The 19,252-nt window shown below is 40.4% G+C and overlaps 1 protein-coding gene across 1 annotated transcript in view; it reads left to right on the top strand.

Moving 5' to 3' along the window:
- Positions 1-19,252, top strand: part of ARMC2 (armadillo repeat containing 2) — a 91,801-nt gene that overhangs the window by 35,683 nt on the left and 36,866 nt on the right. The window contains exons 7-12 of the mRNA XM_088460407.1: positions 2,147-2,242; positions 5,836-6,011; positions 9,480-9,582; positions 11,939-12,162; positions 13,600-13,745; positions 15,495-15,594. Coding sequence (XP_088316533.1) covers positions 2,147-2,242; positions 5,836-6,011; positions 9,480-9,582; positions 11,939-12,162; positions 13,600-13,745; positions 15,495-15,594 — 845 coding nt within the window. The remainder of the gene's footprint in view (positions 1-2,146; positions 2,243-5,835; positions 6,012-9,479; positions 9,583-11,938; positions 12,163-13,599; positions 13,746-15,494; positions 15,595-19,252) is intronic.

Genomic DNA, 19,252 nt, shown 5'->3' on the forward strand with positions numbered 1-19,252 from the left:
TAGATGGCGTCACAAAGTTTTGCAGTTTGTGAGTCAGGGTCAGCTCAACCACAACTGTGTGTATGGGTCCGATGTTACTCGATGTTTTCTCTGACTTGCGGATGTATGTAATAGGAAATGGCCGGCTTTATACAGTGGTGGGCGTCTTGGTATAGTGCTGCATTCGCATATTTTTGCAGCAAGTGGTTGCATGCAATTACAGACTTGCGAATCATGATGAATGAGGCCCAAAAATCCATCTTTTGGGCTACAGGTCACTATCAGGTCCCTTGCTTACCATCAAATATCCCGGTACGGCAGGTTTATTCAACATGCGGCCCTCCAGCTGCTATGGAACTACACATCCCAGCATGCCCTGCCCCAGGTTTAGCATACCCTAATAGCAAAACTGTGGCATGACATGCTGGGATATGTAATTCCACAGCAGCTGCAGGGCCGCGTGTTGAATACCCCTGCCGTAGGGTTTTTGGCTAGTCGCCCTTGACAAACGTGCTTTTGGAAAGCAGATACTATATTGTTGTCATTTAGAAAAACAAAGTGCATAAATTATATAAAGAACCACAGCAATATTCTGAAATACAGTAAAAGAGATACAGTAAGAAATTCCAGTAAGCTAATTATATAAAGGCTAAATTTATATATATATAAAATCAAATGTCCTGACTGACTCACTGGCAGCGATTCAATTCAACACAATGCTCAATAGCCCCAGGAGAGAGCTACCGGACATATTCACTTGACCGCGCTGTTAGGGCAACTAAAGGATTTCTTCTCAGGAGGGTGCACAAAAGTGCCGTCAGCGCAGCTGTTTGCCAGCTCAGAGCTGCGCTAATAGCCTCACGGCTGGCAATTTAGTTGGAGAATGCTGGTTCTCACGGCTAAACACCCAGGTTAAGTCGCGAGAACCTGCATTCTCCGACTTAACAATGTGCTAAATTGAATAGCTATTCAGCATCGCATTGAATTGAATCGCTGCCACTGACTCATCAACGCCCAGTCCAAACCCCTGGACCTAGAAACATGAAAATTGTGGAGTATACTCCTTCCATGACATACTGTAGGTACACAATAAGAAGGGATTTTTCAAAATTTGATTTCTAAGGGGGTGAAAAGGGATAAAATGTTTCCTCCCCCTGTGCAATGTCCTGCCTGACTGACTCATCATGGCTGCAGCACAGTTCAGAATTCAAACACCAACTGTCATCCCAAGTGCTGCCAAACATCACTGGCAGTTGGTGTGGCTCCCCTATTTGAATAGTGGGGAACGGAATGTGTTACTACAGAGATGAGAGAGGAAAATGTGTTAAACAGCAGTGAGAGGGGAATGTGTTACTATAGAGGTGAGGTAGGGCAATGTGTTGATACACAGATGAGGTAGGGCAATGTGTTGATACACAGGTGAGGGAAGGGAATGTGTTACTACACAGGTGAGGGAGAGGAATGTGTTACTACACAGGTGAGGGAGAGAAATGTCAAATGTATTACTACGGTGCGAGGGTGGGGAATGTGTTACTAATGGAGTGAGCTGGGATAATGTGTTTCTACAGAGGTGAGGGAAGGGAATGTGTTACTACAGAGGTGAGGGAAGGGAATGTGTTACTACAGAGGTGAGGGAGGGGAGTAAGACACTACAAGTGTAAGTGAGGGTAATGTATTACTACAGGTGTGAGGGAGGGATTTTATTTTTACACACGTGAGGGAGGGGAATGTTGAATGTGTTACAACACAGGCGAGGGAGGGAAATGTATTACTTCAGAGATGAGCAAGGATAGTGTGTTCTACAGAGGTGAGGGAGTGGAATATGTTAGTACACAGGTGAAGGAGGGTAATGTCTTACAATAGCAGTGATGCATTACTATTGAAGCAAAGGATTGATGTGTTACTGGAGTGGTGGAATGGAATGATGAATATCTAAGGTCTACCCGGGTGAAACAAGGTACATCACATAGTTAAACATATAGGCTTAAATGAAAATAATCACTTGTACCCAGCTTACCTTTTTCCAGAAGTGGAAATCTCATTCCATTGCTATGAATACAATTCTAAATTCTATTTTGTATCAAAATTAATTATGGCACAAATACATAGATTTTATGTGCTCATATATTTCTGTATTGCATACTTTTTGTTTCCTTTGGATACTTAGAAGCTGAACCAATAGCGAATGAAACGGAGATGGAGTGGGAGACTAATTACTGGAATGAGAAAATTTCCCCAATTCTGCAGGGCCTGGAGGCAGCAGGTAAGGAGGAGTCCGATGGTTTTACATCAGTTCTTTGTACAAAAAGTAAAGCAATTCTGCTGTTGTGGAAAGCAGGTTCTACTTCTGAAATATTTAGCTTATACGGATTACTACACTACTTGTCGTACTTATATATTGGAGTTTTATTGCTGCCAGTTTAATGAAAATGCTGTCAACATATGGATCAATGATTCCTAGAGTTATTTCATTTTCACTCTGGTGTCCTAACTATGGCACTTTATTTACATACACTTTGTACATTATCTTAAAAAATGTGCCATAATTCAGTCTTAAAATAATTTACTGTTAAGACTACTATACTAACTCATGTATTTACTGCCCCCCCTTTTCCTTTCTTGTCCCCTCACTGAACACTGTTGTCTCAGTCCTAACACTTCCCCTAGCACACACTCTGACCCAATGCCGTAGCTAGGCATTTTGGTGTCCTGTGCCAAAAAGAGCATTGGTGCCCCTCCCTCCTATATTTTAAACAGGAATAGTGCGCTGTGAAGGCATGCAACAAAAATAAAGGGGGCGTGGCCTCACCGGGATGGGATGTGGCCACACAAAAGTACCAGTTCGCATTACACCGCACATTAGTGTCCGTTATTCACAGTACGCCGCATAGGAATGTCTGTTCACATTACATCACAAAGTATTACCCAAACCCCTTTATACATGTTACGCCTCACAGTAGTACCCCTTATACATGTTACGCTGCACAGTAGAGCCCCTTATACACATTATGCCACATAGAGCCCGTTATACACATTACGCTACACAGTAGTGCCCCTTATACATGTTATACCACCCAATCTCAGTTCACACTCTTACTGCCCCCATTTATAGCTCTCACTGCCCACAATCACAGCCCACACTACCCCCACTCTCACTGCCCCAATTTATAGCTATCACAGTCCACACTGCTCCCGCTCACACTGCACCCCTCAAAGCGCACACCTCTCACCTGCCACCCCGCCCTGTTGGAATTGTGACTTGTGGACATGTGTGTGTATATATATATATATATATATATATATATATATATATATATATGTTTTATGTCCCACGTTGTTGTTATTTAGTACCATTAGCAGCCGACTTACAAACTCTATATTCTATTGTACTAATCATCATTGTAATATTAACCCATATGTATAAAAATAATATTGTTTTAATATACCTGTAGGTCTCCAGGGGCGTATGTATAATGGGTGCAAGGTGTGCGTGGTGCACACGGGCCCCCGGGTCCAGGGGGTGCCCGCACCGCAGACCGTGCACCCATGTTATTTAAAACTTTGTATGTTTTACATAATAAAAATAATATTGTTTTAATATACCTGTAGGTCTCCAGTGTTCTCATTAGCATTACTACCAGGGACCAGGTACTTCTAAAGAAGTATAACTTACAGGGATACGTACAGTAGTTAATAATCCAGCATATTAGGTTAGATGCTAATACACCAGCATATTAGGTTAGACGCTAATACAGCAGCATTTTAGGTTAGACGCTAATACACCAGCATTTTAGGTTAGACGCTAATACACCAGCATATAAGGTTAGACACTTATACACCAGCATTTTAGGTTAGACGCTAATACACCAGCATATTAGGTTAGATGCTAATACACCAGCATATTAGGCTAGACGCTAATACACCACATATTAGGCTAGACGCTAATACACCACATATTAGGTTAGACGCTAATACACCACATATTAGGTTAGACGCTAATACACCACATATTAGGTTAGACGCTAATACACCACATATTAGGTTAGACGCTAATACACCACATATTAGGTTAGACGCTAATACACCACATATTAGGTTAGACGCTAATACACCACATATTAGGTTAGACGCTAATACACCACATATTAGGTTAGACACTAGTACACCACATATTAGGTTAGACGCTAATACACCAGCATATTAGGTTAGACGCTAATACACCAGCATGTTAGGTTAGACGCTAATACACCAGCATATTAGGTTAGACGCTAATACACCACATATTAGGTTAGACGCTAATACACCACATATTGGGTTAGATGCTAATACACCAGCATTTTATGTTAGACCAGGGGCGTATCTATAATGGGTGCAGGGTGTGCCCGCACCGCAGACCCTGCACCCATGTTATTTAAAACTTTGTATGTTTTACATAATAAAAATAATATTGTTTTAATATACCTGTAGGTCTCCAGTGTTCTCATTAGCATTATTACCAGGGACCAGATACTTCTAAAGAAGTATAACTTACAGGGATACGTACAGTAGTTAATAATCCAGCATATTAGGTTAGATGCTAATACACCAGCATATTAGGTTAGACGCTAATACACCAGCATTTTAGGTTAGACGCTAATACACCAGCATTTTAGGTTAGACGCTAATACACCAGCATTTTAGGTTAGACGCTAATACACCATCATTTTAGGTTAGACGCTAATCCACCACATATTAGGTTAGACGCTAATACACCACATATTAGGTTAGACGCTAATACACCACATATTAGGTTAGACGCTAATACACCACATATTAGGTTAGACGCTAATACACCACATATTAGGTTAGACGCTAATACACCACATATTAGGTTAGACGCTAATACACCACATATTAGGTTAGACGCTAATACACCACATATTAGGTTAGACGCTAATACACCACATATTAGGTTAGACGCTAATACACCACATATTAGGTTAGACGCTAATACACCAGCATATTAGGTTAGACGCTAATACACCACATATTAGGTTAGACGCTAATACACCACATATTAGGTTAGATGCTAATACACCAGCATTTTATGTTAGACCAGGGGCATATCTATAATGGGCCCCCCGGGTCCAGACCCTGCACCCATGTTATTTAAAACTTACCTCTCCCAGGTCCCCCGCCGGATCTCAGTGCTGTAAAGCCGGAAAAATGGCTACCACGGCCATTTTTCCGGCGTTTTGCGCATGCGCAGTAGACTCCAGGCACACTCTAGTACCCAGAGTCTACTAATGCTCCGGTGGCCGGCCAGCCACGTCAGACGGCCTTTTAGCCGCCGGGAACAGAGGATGGGGCCCAGACGGAGAAGGCACACGGGCCCCCTCCTCTCTAAAGATGCCCCTGGTTAGACGCTAATAATCCAGCATATTAACGTAGATGCTAATACACCAGCATATTAGGTTAGACGCTGATAAACCAGCCTATTAGGTTAGGCGCTAATACACCAGCATATTAGATTAGACGCTAATACACCAGCATTTTAGGTTAGACGCTAATACACCAGCATTTTAGGTTAGACGCTAATACACCAGCATTTTAGGTTAGACGCTAATACACCACATATTAGGTTAGACGCTAATACACCACATATTAGGTTAGACGCTAATACACCACATATTAGGTTAGACGCTAATACACCACATATTAGGTTAGACGCTAATACACCAGCCTATTAGTTTAGACGCTAATACACCAGCATATAAGGTTAGAGTTTGGTTGGCACTATATACTGTGTTTTTACTAAAGGAACAAAAAGTACCCATATATAACAAGTGTACAATTGTTCCCTTTCATATGTGGCAGAGACAAATCTGGAAGACCTCTGCAGCCTATGTGCCAAGCTGCACAGGACTTTGGATGATGGCAATATGTTAGACAAGAGGTGTAAAAGGCGATCCCAAATTTTGAAGACTCTGTACAAGTTGGTCGATATTGGTTCAGATAGGCTTGGCCTTAGCCTGGCAAAGCTAATTCTAGCGGTAAGCTTACAACTTTGCATTGTGCAGTATAATCAACTGGCCAATTCTAGATGCAAAAGATTTCACTATATAAGCAATATATTAATAACCAGAAAGATGTATTTTCTTTTATTTATAAACCATACAGTACTATACATTTTGGGGATCGTGACACAAACAAATTACATACAAAGATTTGAAACAGAAGGTAATGTGTGATTAGTGCTGGGTAGGCGCAAACCACTAAAGGCTAGTTCATGAATTGTCATTCAAGGAATGTCAAGTGCTAGGCCTAGTGACAAAGTCCAATAAATGATGTGCAATATTACAGCAGATGGTGTCCAAGGAAAGGGTGTGTGTTCACAGGTGACCTGGATATTGACTTCTCAGGAAAGATGCATCAAACTTCCTTACTCCTAGGAGCCGTCGTACCCATGAATTTCAAGGAAGATGTATCTTTGTTGTGGTAATCTAAGTAGTGCTGTGAGACACTGGGGGTTGTGAGACCCCTCTTTATATTATATAAGTGCTCAGCTATCCTGACCTTGAGTTTCTTTTTCGTTTGGCCTACGAATTCATGCAATGTGCATAATAATTGGAGAGGAGGAAATCCAGTCTCAGAATTAATAAAAAAGCAAAACAAAATGGATCTTTTACCTAAAAACATTGAAACCACATGGTCTGAACGTAGACCTTGAATTAAAACCCTTTTTATGAGAGAAGCATTTATTGAATAATTTGCGATTACATATTTTTATTTTACCTTTTATCAAGACTATTAAATATCCTTTAAAATATTCATATATTTCAATTTTATTATTATTATTTATTTTTTAAACATGAATAATGCACTACCAATAATACCATGAGGTTGCCGCTTTTTCAATACCATTTCCGGATAGTGTATCCGTTTTTTAATTGAGAACTAATAAAGTTTGTTGACAGTTTTAAAATATAAAGAAGGAAACATATGGAGAGCGCTGGACAAAGGTATAATATTTAATGGTCTCTTACAAAAGCACATATAATATAAATATACAGTGTAATATACAATAATAAATATAAAAACTATAAATCCAGGACCAATCGGACCAATTTATATTGAAATGTTACTTTTGAAGCACCTCGGTCAATCAAAAAGAGCCAGTAGGTTAGTGCAAATAGAGTCACACATAGAAAGCAGCTTGTGTTAGTAGAAGCAGAATTATCTGAGAAGCGCCTCATACACTTCGAAAGTCCACAATCCGCCAAGAGTGTGTACAAATATGTGGCTGCATTTCAACAGATTAAAAAGTCCTGCACACGTACTCTAAAAATCCAGCTAGTTGGTTAGTATTATTTACTCCCGGGGAAAGCCAGGGAACCAGTTCAGATAGTAAGTAACGGTGACCCTGTATGGGAACCGAGTATCACCTGTATCCTGTAGTGCTGTCTGCCGACGTCCCAGTAAGAATCAGCGGTATAGCGTCTGCCCGGCAAAATAGACTGGCTGTAGCAGAGGGTGTATGACCAATTGGGTGCTCTCTTGGTCAGAGATCCTGGAAGCAACACTTGATGTGTTTCTCGGCCAATAGGGAGGGCCGTTTCATCAGAGGGCCGTTTCAACATTAAAATTTAAAGAACAAACCTCACCACCAGACCAACGACCTTGACAAAAGTGCGATTAGCATGAAACACGTTGGTTAGCGTCAGTGGGAACTGGAAATTCAGAAACGCTGTTACCGGAAGTGGCTGCACGAGTGCTAAGGAGACCAGCCGGGAGAAGAAATTAGAAACATCCTAAGTTAGGAGTTATGGTGCGTACACACGGGACGATCGACAATGATAACGATATCGTTGTTCGATCTCCCGGGAGTGCTGGACGATCGATATCGATCATCCAGCACACCATGTACCTACCAACGACTACAACGACCCGCGATCAACGATCGTGGGTCCCTATAGTAACTTGCTCGATATCAAGCAAGTTGACCTGCATGCACGGGCGAATATCAATATCGACCATATGTGCCCGCGCATCGTAGGTCGTTGGTGAGTTTGTAGGGTCCTAAAAATGAATGATTTAAACGCTAAAGTTATCATTCAAATCGCTCATTTAAATCGCTCCTTGTGTACGCACCATTAGGGAAAGTTAGAGATTAGGGCCCATCAGATGTCTACCTCCAGAAGGCACACATTTGGAATCCTATACTCAGCACACCGGAACCGCATACACCTTCACGGAAAGGCTATAAATATTGATTCATACTGTAGAAAAAGCTTTTTAAAATTTGCTTTTATTTTTTTATGGTATTGCATTCATGTTATTATCATTCCTTTTATCTTAACAGCGCTCTGGTTAGATTTTAAGAATACCCTGGATAGATTTATGGGCTGACAATTTAGTCTGATATTCTTAGTGAAGGAGGATTTACTCCTATGACTAACCCTGTTATTGGCGCTAACAATGATATGCTGCAAATCTGGGTGTATCTAGCAAGTAAAAGCATGGTGATTTTGTTCATATTTCAATCAACACATTTAAACTTGCAGCCTGTTGTCAAGGCACCCAAAGTTCTCTGTGAGTCCCTACAATAGCATATATGCCCAACACACTATTACATTGCAGTTACATGCACTCACATCTTAAGGCCCCCATACATCAGAGATTGATTGCAGCAATCGTGCAATTTGCAATCAATTGTGTATAAAAATCTTTCCCTTTTTCAATCAATTGCTGATTGCAGAGATGACACAATCGATTGAAAAAGGTAAAGATTTTTATACACAATCGATTGCAAATTGCACGATTGCTGCAATCGATCTCTGATGTATTGAATGCCTTTAGGTACAGAGGGTAACATGTAGACAAGGGCTGGCTTGTGAGCCACACCCAACTAGGCCTTTTATTGCCTTAATTAGAAGCAACCATGATAGCACTGGTTAACATTTTGAAACAAAGCAGAAAATAAATATGCCTGTGCTCCGATGACTAAAGCTAGGTGCGACCCAGCAACAGTGCAATGTGATGTAACGATACATTGAATGCGCCGTACACACTGCACGATCTGGCGTATGACAGCACGACGTATCATTACAAGCTGCATGGAACTGCACCACGTCTATCATGGCATCGTCCATTCTGACCTGCAGAACAGCAGATAGGACGATGCGATGAAGGACCGTCATGAACGATGGATCTGGCTTACACGATACGTACAATATAGCATTCCGATCCGCTTTGGTTCCTCATAGTTATCAATGAATCACTATTTTGACGTTCGCACAGACTAAATGAGTGCACTGAAGGGCGTTGTACCATAAATGCCCCTAACGCAGTTACCATCCTAGTTAGGTATTTAGTGCAAGAAGTACAACTTTTTTGATGATATATAAATAGTTACTAGCTAATGGTTTGTTTTATGTATGCAGATTTCAGATAGTGCCTTAGATACAGTATGTGATTTTACTGTCTATACTGAGGGTAACTTATTGTTTCTTTATGTCCAGCTGAAAGTGAGTGGCAAAAATCTCTTAAATATCTGCAAGCTTATATTCAAAATAAGCAGAAGTGAAAACAACGATCGCCTCTTCCAAAGTTATAACATGATGGGTAAGTTAATTCCTGATTTTATTCTTCTCTATTCTGCTCAGTAATGCTTGCTCAGCAGGATATAATAAACACAATATGATCTTTTGTCATTTTTCAAAGTTTTAAAGACACTTAGAAAGCACTTAGAGATACTTTCACCTTAATAAAAATGGTTTTGTCACAAGACTTTTACATAAGCTCCAGCACCCTGCCGCTCAGCCCCAGCGCTCAGCGGCAGAATCACGTTTTTCAATTCAGCCACCTATGTGGGTATCCAAAAAGCCAGATCTTACCATTTAGCTCTGAAGCTGGATCTCATGGAGATCTGTTAATTTGGTCATGGCATAAACTTGTTTCTAGATTGAGAGCTGCATAATACACCATTTGTATACTTATCAACAGTCCCAATTTTCCCAGGACAGTCCTGCTTATTTATAGCAGACATTGATGCCACCTGACGGAAAAGGGGGCATTGTTGGACAGATTTGGACGTTGTCTGGGCGTGCGGGGTGGTTGCCATATATTGGCAGGTATGAATGTGGTGCCACATTCATATTTAGCTTAGATCAGGGTTTCCCAACCACAGTCCTCAAGGCACACCAACAGTCCAGGTTTTAACCATAGCCATACTTGAAAACACATGACTTAATTAGTACCTCAGTTGTTTTGATTTAACCATCTGTGCGTAAACATGGATATCACTAAAACCAGGACTGTTAGTGTGCCTTGAGGACCGAGGTGGGCAATCACTGAACTAGATACTATCCATGCTGATGTAGAAGCTACAAAGCACATTTCTATACTTCTGGTATGTAATCATCTCCCGTCCTAAACATAAAAATAATTGTACTTTTATAGGGGAACGTCTGTTTATATGAAAACTAGTTAATGTTTGATCCTTTGAATGTTTTAAATAAACAATGTGAATCTATTATAGCTAATGATACACCAAACAAGTTAGTTTGGTGTAAGGAATGAGAAAATGCCATTTTAGTTACTCTTTCAGACACCAAAATGTCCATTGTTTTTGTATACCGAAAATATGAAAAACTCTGTGAAGCCTTTATTTCTAATAAAATATAATACAATGAAATATATTCCAGAGAGAGAGAGCATAATATTGCAGTGGATATTGTACCTGGCTACATGTGGTGTCTGACTGCAACACCATAGTAGTTCATTTTTTTTAAACTGAACTTGTAAGGGAATAATGGGCCTGATTCAGAGCCGTTCGCTATTTGCGGTCGTTCGTTCAAAAACAAGGGGTGGCTATTCAAATGATCCGTTCGCAAATTGCAGTCTGTTCACACCTCTAAGTCTGAACGAGCGAGCAAAACATACGCTCGTTTATTTGATAAAAACGCCCCCTGGCCGCACGCACCATACGTCATGTCCGCTATTTATTAGATTAATCGAGTACATCGTACAGCGTATGAACTGCTCGCTATTCTTGTGGTTGGTGTTTTCAACCGCTATTTTGCGAGCAGTTCTGAGTTAAAAAAAAACAAGTGACGTGGTCAATGACGCTGCTGTATTAATTATGCACTCCCTTAAAACGCCCGTTTTGACCTTTAAGCACGCCTGCGTTCGAATTCCACTCCCCCGTTTTCAAGCACCTTCCCCTGTTACCACCCACATACGCCTCATTCTGTCACTCAAAAAAGCAGGCACTCGCTATATAGCGTACAAACGATTTTCGGCCGCACTGACTGGTTCGCGCATGCGTACTAAAAACCGTACGCATGCGCAGATGTGCGAACATCGCTCGGAACGAGCGTACTGCCGCTAGCGAGCGGCTCTGAATGAGGGCCAATGTACCTTAAATAATGTACCTTAAATGTGAATTTTCATGAAAGCCAGTAAGCAGACTGATTTCCTCTTTTTAAAATTATTGTGACAGAGGGAAATGTATAGAATTGAAATTCTAGTATTGTGTCAAACTCTGAGTCTCCAGTAAACTTTGAGTTGTACTTTTCCATCAGAATTACAGCAGAACTACATAAATAGATTAGAGTTTACATACACCGGGTGGCACAGTGGTTAGCCTTGCTGGCTCTTTGTCTCTTAGTGCTGGACCAACCACATATTTGTGTGGTGCTTGTACGTTTCCCCTGTGGTGGTTTGGGTTTCCTCCCACACTCCAAAGAAAAGACATGCTGGTAGGTCAGCTGGTGTGTGTCTGTTTGTGTGGGAGAGAACTTACTGTAAGCCCCACTGACTGATATGAATGATGAAACATATGCTCTGTGAAACCATGATAATATGTTGGAGCGTGTATAAATAGAGGTTAATAATAGTTTGTAATAATACCTGGTAATAGTAAATATGTTGGCAATAGTCACACATTAAACATGCAGTCTTTCCATGTTTCCTACAGGTGTTTTGCTAGATGTTCTGCAAAATGAAGATGCACAAACTAACAGTGAGGCTTTCTTATATTGTTTGGGTACTATCAAATTCCTGTCTGGAAATAAAGTCCTGCTCAATGAGTTGCTCAGAAAGCAAGCCGTGGAAATCCTGGTGCAGCTAATGAGTCAGATCACCCATTTCTACACTGTTCCACAAAGTGTGTCTTCTGATATGAGCCATTTGCTGGTACAGGTCTGTACAATATGAAAATTGTTAATATCTTGTCTGCTTTTTCTAGAGCCGGCATCTTTTGTGTAAAACACACAAAGGACCAGTCCGCTGCCAAATTAGAAATGGATATTGTCTTGTTGTCAAGAGTACACATCGTATTTTCAAGAAAACATCCAACCTGGTCAATAATGAATCATTTAGCTGTTGAAGACCTGGTGCACAGACTCATCCCTGTCCCAGTGGATGGTAGTCACAGAAATACAGACAGCGTTAGTGACCGCCATATACTACAGACAGCATTAGTGACCACCATATACTTCAGACCGCATTAGTGAACTCCTTATACTACAGACCGCATTAGTGACTACTGGGGGCATACTAATGTGGGCACCACTGCTACTGGGGGCACTGCTAATGGGGTCACTACTACTGGGGGCATTACTACAGGGGGCATAACTATTGGGGGGCACTACTACAAGATGCATTACTACTGGGGGCACTGCATAGGGGGGCCTACTACTAAGGGAACTGCATAGAGGGCACCACTACTAGGGGCATTGTGTAAGGGACACTATTGCTGTGGGCATTGTATAAGTGGCGCTACTACTGTGGGCATTGTATAAGGGGCATTACTACTGTGAGCTTTGTATATAAGGGTCACTACTGTGGGCATTGTGTAAAAGGGGCACTACTTTATCGTGTAATGTGAATCAGGGTCACTATGTGCTGTGTAATGTGAATAAGATTGTGCACTGTGACTCCTTGGGCTGTAGCCCACTTTGTAAACAAGTATTGTGATTCTGCTGGCCGTACCCCACTGGGTGGGTGGGAAGGCTCAAGGACAATTCCATCTTGCACTACTTTTCATTTCTGCCACTGCTGTGTGGCAACGTTTCATAGATGTACTTTAAACTGTGGTGCCTGTGTCGCTGCGCCACTGCTCTGTCGCTTAGTAACCACTCAGCTCACTGCAACCTTTGGTCAATAATGGTGAAAACAATATTATAAGCTGTGAGGTGGTCTAAATTGACTGGAAATTAATGTTATCGAGGTTAATGATACTCTAGGAAGCAAAAAACCCAATTTATGTGATTTTAGTTTTTTTTTGTAAAAAATCCAAATCCAAAGCCAGTCACCGCAGTTTGGCAAATCCAAAGCTGGACGACGAATTAAAACGAAATCCGGCAAAAATGGTCTGGCGCACATCCTTAGTAAGAACTGTTTTGGTTGAATGATTAGCACGCAAACCTGATTTGAGTTTAATAGAATTAAGGAAAGAACACATAGTATTGTACACAGCCGTTTAGATTAGTTATTAATAAGATTTTAAAATATCATAAACCCAGTGGCTAGTAATATCAGTAGTTTTCTTTTTTGTTTTGTATTTTATTTGTAGCCTCATATTACACGTAAAAACTAATATAATTTAAGGAAAAAATTAAACTTTGATTCTTACAGCTCACTGCAACACTGAGGAACCTTGCTGATATTTCCCAGTCTCGACCAAAGTTTCTTGGAAGTAATGCCATAATGGAGTTGTGTGTTCTCTTGGAGAAATATATATATGATAAGGATATATGCACCAATGTTTCACGGATACTCAGGTTTGTCTCTCAGTTATCCATAAAAAACTATTACTTGATAGTGACACCAATCTGTTATATAAGTGGCTTAAATTCTGTCTCCATAGTAACGCAGTAGAGACAGGTTTGAGACTGCACCACCTCCCTCCCCTCACAGTTTTTACCTGCTGCCCTGACAGTGAGAGGGAACAGTACAGAGTATGTTAGGTACAGTGTGAGGGCACAATACATAACATGTTGGGTAAAGTGAGAGGGCTCAGCATAGAGTATGATTGGTACAGTGTGGAATAAGGGGCAGGTACCAATGTAAGGTAATGAGACAGATGAAGCTGACAGGAGCAGACATCTCTCACAGGGGTCCTTACTGATATTGGCCAGGCTGGTCACCAGGATCCACACGGCCACCAAATAAGGAGTCTCCACCATGTGTCACCACCTGGAAGCCACTCGGGCTGACATCCTCCTCCCAGATTTATCTGGTTTGTTTTTGTTTTCTAATTCCTGATTTCTAACTTCTGTATAATAAGAAAGATTTAATGCAGAGTGACATATTAAATTGCACTCTTCGTCAAACTCTCTAAAACTCCACTAGATACACACATTTAATTCTGGGCAAATACAGGATTTCTACAGATGGGTTTCCAAATGCTTTATTTTAGACCAAGTGTAGTCAGCCCACGAAGAGAGCATAATTAGCAATTAACAACCTGACTCATACAAAGTGTAGTGTATGTAATAATATAAATATATATAAAATATAACAAGTAGGCGACATACCTAAGCTTTCTTAGCACGCATTCTTCCACCTCTTGTTAAGATGTCTGTCTCTTCTTGCTGGCAGCTGCTCTCTGGTCTGATGCGCTAATTGAGCGCTCAGATGTGGGCATGCTCACCAGCTCTGTTTCATCCCTTATACCGCTGCATGCTGTGGCAGCAGCTCTAGTAAAATAATTTTATAAACTACTACTATTGTGGTCATGATTCAAGCCTCTGGCCAAGTCGGAGAAGGGCGGAACGGCACCCTGCAGATAGTAGCGCTAATGCAGTGTTATCCAGAGAGTCCAAGGGACCCTTCAGCCTGTAGAGCTACCCGGCTCAGTTTGTGCATGTGTCCGAACTACAGTGTGCATGCTCCCCCGCTGGTTACTGATGAAGGTCGCAGGATGTATTTAGACACAGACATAGGCAATTTCAGTGGATGTTTCTGGGTGGTAATGGGGATGGCTAGCTAGGCTTTTTGCACTGAATTTTGGCGGCCATGTTAAGATGGCGGCCATGTTAAGATGGATAATCTACACCTCCGTCGTTGATCAGTCGTTGTGTGTATGAAGAAACACCACTGGCTGCACATCTGTCTGCAGCCGATGACAGATGTGCAGCCAGTGGTGTTTCTTCATACACACAACGACTGATCAACGCTGCACCTATTTGGCATCTCTGTACGAATCCTATCAGCTGCAGTATGAACATAAAGATGCATTCGCAGCTGTGTAAAATGACGCAGCTGCTGCTGAATAGCGTGAACTTCTGAATCAGGCCCTTAGTGTTTGTCTGCTTACTAAGAATGCTTCCTATTTCCAAAAATGTGACTAATGTTTTTTTCTTACAACTTATTAAGTTCCTTTTTGCTTGACTCCTAGACTGTGTTGCAATCTTGAGTGCTAGCAAACAAATATTTGACTTTAAATTGATAAATATATTATTTAATGGCTACAGTGCAGCATTATTTCACAGCATTTACCTTATTTTCCCCTTTTTTTTTTTTTTTAGCAAACTTTCTCTTTACCATGATTGCTGCATGGCTCTAGCCGATTGCTCCAGCTGTTACTCTGTATTCTTGTCTATATTGAACAAACATCCCAAGAAACAGGTTAGTTATGTCTCTACCTATGAAGCATTAAATCATGATATTCATCTGAAAAGTACAGTGTAAAAGGTTAGTCTCAATATTAGGAAATCCATTGGAATGGCATCGGTACCTATGGGCTGCTGGGCGAATATTGAAATGCTAACTGTGGAATGTACCCAGGTAGCTCACATGGACTGTGCAGTTAGCTCAGAATTAAATACTTAGGTAGCTATTTATTAATCCTTTTTTCCACAAAAATTCCCTGTATGGGAACGGCCACTCTTCTCCAATTCAACAAAGCACCGAAAAGCTAAGCTTGTATCTGTTAGCGAACACCATCGTGCAATAAGTTGACGTAAGACGTAAGTTGGCAATAAGACATGGTAGCTAAAGGCCAAAAAATAGACCCCTTATTGGAGTTTAGGAAAGTACTCGATGCGCAGCTGCATTGCACCATATCTGAGCCAGTGGTGTTCTGGTGTTTTATCAAGGGTAGCCTTTCTAACTAAGGTGACATACAATGAAATAAATACATTTTAATGCACTTGATTGTGGAGCATACACTTGGTAATAAGTGAGGGTGATATTATATAAATCTATTTTGACAATGATTGAAATGATCTTGGATTTTCTGGGCTGGTTATCTGCTATCAGCAGCAGTTTAGAAGTTTTGCTTATGCGTGAACCACAGTTGTCTAATGCTGCATTGGCAAGGAAAGGTGTACTAGCCCTTTAAGATTATTCCCAGCATATTGTAAAAGAGTAGGAGATGTTATGATTGGTTGTGAACTGCTCATAATAACTTATTAATATACTGTCCACTGTGAACTTCCGTTTCTGTTTTAAAACCTGTAACTAATAGCTGCGGAATGCAGCAGTGTCAAATTAGTCTGTACAACCAAGCAGTATGTACTGTCAATTTATCCTAGTTCTATGTTGTGTCATTTTTTTTGTAAGGGAAGTTAACATGGGGGGGGGGGGATTATTTCTCCTTGTATTTCTTTTTGTGCCTTATTTTCATGTTTATTATGTCTATTCTAATAATGAGCAGTCTTTTAATTTCCAGCAAAAACTACTTGTAGAAAATGTAAACTGCACTCTTTATGTGACTAGTTTAAAATCCAGTTAGGATTCCATACCCATCCCAGAGCTCCAACAATTAACAGCTCTGACAAAACCTAAGGAAGACACATATCTGCCAGTATTTATTATAAGAAAAAAAGGGTGGGGGTGCTACCATGCTGAGACCTGTAGTTCTAATTTAAAAAAAAAAAGGAATATACAGGTGTGCACTAAGCATGCTGATGATCAATATATTTATAATAAACTTCAACAAATAACTTTTTTAAATAAGGTTCTTAGTACGTTTGGTCAAAAATGTTTGCCCACCTACCTTGTAAAGGTGAACATCATCAGGTGGGTCCTTCCCTAGTTGTGTCACGTTATATAAATTTATCTAGGACTTACATTTATTAGTGCCCATTAAACGTGTGTACTGCAATGCAAAGGACTTATACAAATTAAAATCACCTGGGGCAGGTGGGAGGAGTACCAGCCCAAGAGAAGGGGTCTCTTCTTCAAGTGTACCTTAAATACAGATATAAATAATATATGTATAATAATAATGAACATTCTTTTACATTCCAGCAAAAGGCACTTGCAGAAAATATTTTTACATCTAAAGCACACTCTGTATCTGACTATTTTAAAATCCAGTTAGATTTCCATACCCAACCCAGAGCTCCAATAATTAACAGCTCTGACAAAACCTTAGGAAAAAAGATGTCTGCCAGTATTTAATATAAACAAGATGGAATCTCCCTCGGGGGGTAAAACCACAGTTTAATTTAGAGACAGGCACAAACATTTCCTAGAAATCTGAGAAAAGTTGGCAGTCTGTTCATGTGTTACTCAGTCACTATTAATGTGCTTTAACGCCACACCAGTCAAGGGCAAATTGGCTATTTGTCTATCAGTAAACTTCTTCTGAACAGGCTGTTAAGTTCCCACCTGACGTGATGCAGTAAAAATTGTACCACATAGAGATGTCTGTAACAATTTTAACATTTTAAGAGTATTCTGTAAATGCAGACTTATCACCAGATATACATTGGGAAAACTGAAATCTTCCATTATATTGTGTGCAGAAAAAAACATGCAACTGACATTTAGCAATGAGTGCGTGTTAGTAGATTTTAGTTTCTGTGGAATTTTAAGGAAGGTGTATGTGTCATTTATTGTATAGCTGATGGTAAGCATTGTTGTGTAAACTGATGTAATTGGAGGAAATGTCAGGAGAGAGAATATTATTTAGTCACCTCTCACTAGAGCGTGAGAGTTACTGCACTATTGTGTTATATCCAAACTATAATTAATGCTGGAGTAATAATACAGTATGAGTGCCTGTATAAACAAATCTAATTAGAACATTGTGTCTGACTGTTTGTTTCAAGTTGGCGCTAAAACTACGGAACCAATTTTTATGAAACTGCATCATTTTGTAGTGCAAACTCCTAGACTTTGTTTCAAGTTAAAGCTGAGCAATAACAAAAACAAAATGTATTGACATCATCAATGTAAGAGATAGGTGCGGCACTATGTGCGCGGCCGGTAAGGAGTGGGGGGAAAGGTGCTTTGTGCCTGCGTTCATGTGAATAGGATAGGCTACATAGCAGCCTGTGCACAGGGCACACACTTTTTGAGTTTATCTAACATTGTATTCTGCAGTTCTATTTTGTTATTGATATTCTTATTACTATTGACAATAAATTGTCAAAACGGCTTTTAAGAAGTATTGTTTATAGTGGTTATAAGCGCAGACATTTATTCCTTGTCCATTTGCTTTTCTTAAGGGGTTCCGGCAGTATCTGTTTATGTCAGCTGCTAATAATCCACTTATGATCCCTGGTTAAAGGGCGCACCACTATATCACTTTTTCATGAATGGAATATGAGTGAGTTGTATTCAGTGCAGAAGTGGGAATGAACCCTTAGGGCCTGATTCAGAGGTGGATACATGGCCTGATTCAGACCCGCTCGCAAGCGGGTCGATTGTTAGGAAGTGCGCATGCACGAGCCCCAGAGCGAGCGCAAAAAGCACTCACTCCGGCGCTCGCATCCAAAAGGATTGTATATTTTTCTAAGCTGCTGCTGGAGGGTTCTAGGGTAACTTTGCTAAGTATTATGGAGCCCAGAATCTATGTTTTCCTGATCAACTATTCAATATTTTTAGATCTTCTTTGTATTAATTTAATAAAAATTCCAAATACCAAATTATATTGGATATTCTGAGAACGACTCTCCTCTACAGAGCATATTTCCCAAATTCTTGGCACCTAATGGGTTTAGAAAATGTTGAAGACTTGTTTTGACTCTACCCTTTGTATGACATTTTCCTGGGCACAGTGACACTTGTGGTCATGCTGCAGATGTTACTCATTTTGAATCTGAGAACGACTCTCCTCTACAGAGCATATTTCCCAAATTCTTGGCACCTAATGGGTTTAGAAAATGTTGAAGACTTGTTTTGACTCTACCCTTTGTATGACATTTTCCTGGGCACAGTGACACTTGTGGTCATGCTGCAGATGTTACTCATTTTGAATCCAAGAATATCTGTAGTTTGTTACTGGGATAGTGTACAAGGAAAATATAATACTGGCAGTTTATCTCTGGAGTTT

Source organism: Taudactylus pleione, unplaced genomic scaffold, assembly GCF_031769625.1.
Source record: "Taudactylus pleione unplaced genomic scaffold, aTauple2 ptg000046l, whole genome shotgun sequence".
Lineage (NCBI taxonomy): Eukaryota > Metazoa > Chordata > Amphibia > Anura > Myobatrachidae > Taudactylus > Taudactylus pleione.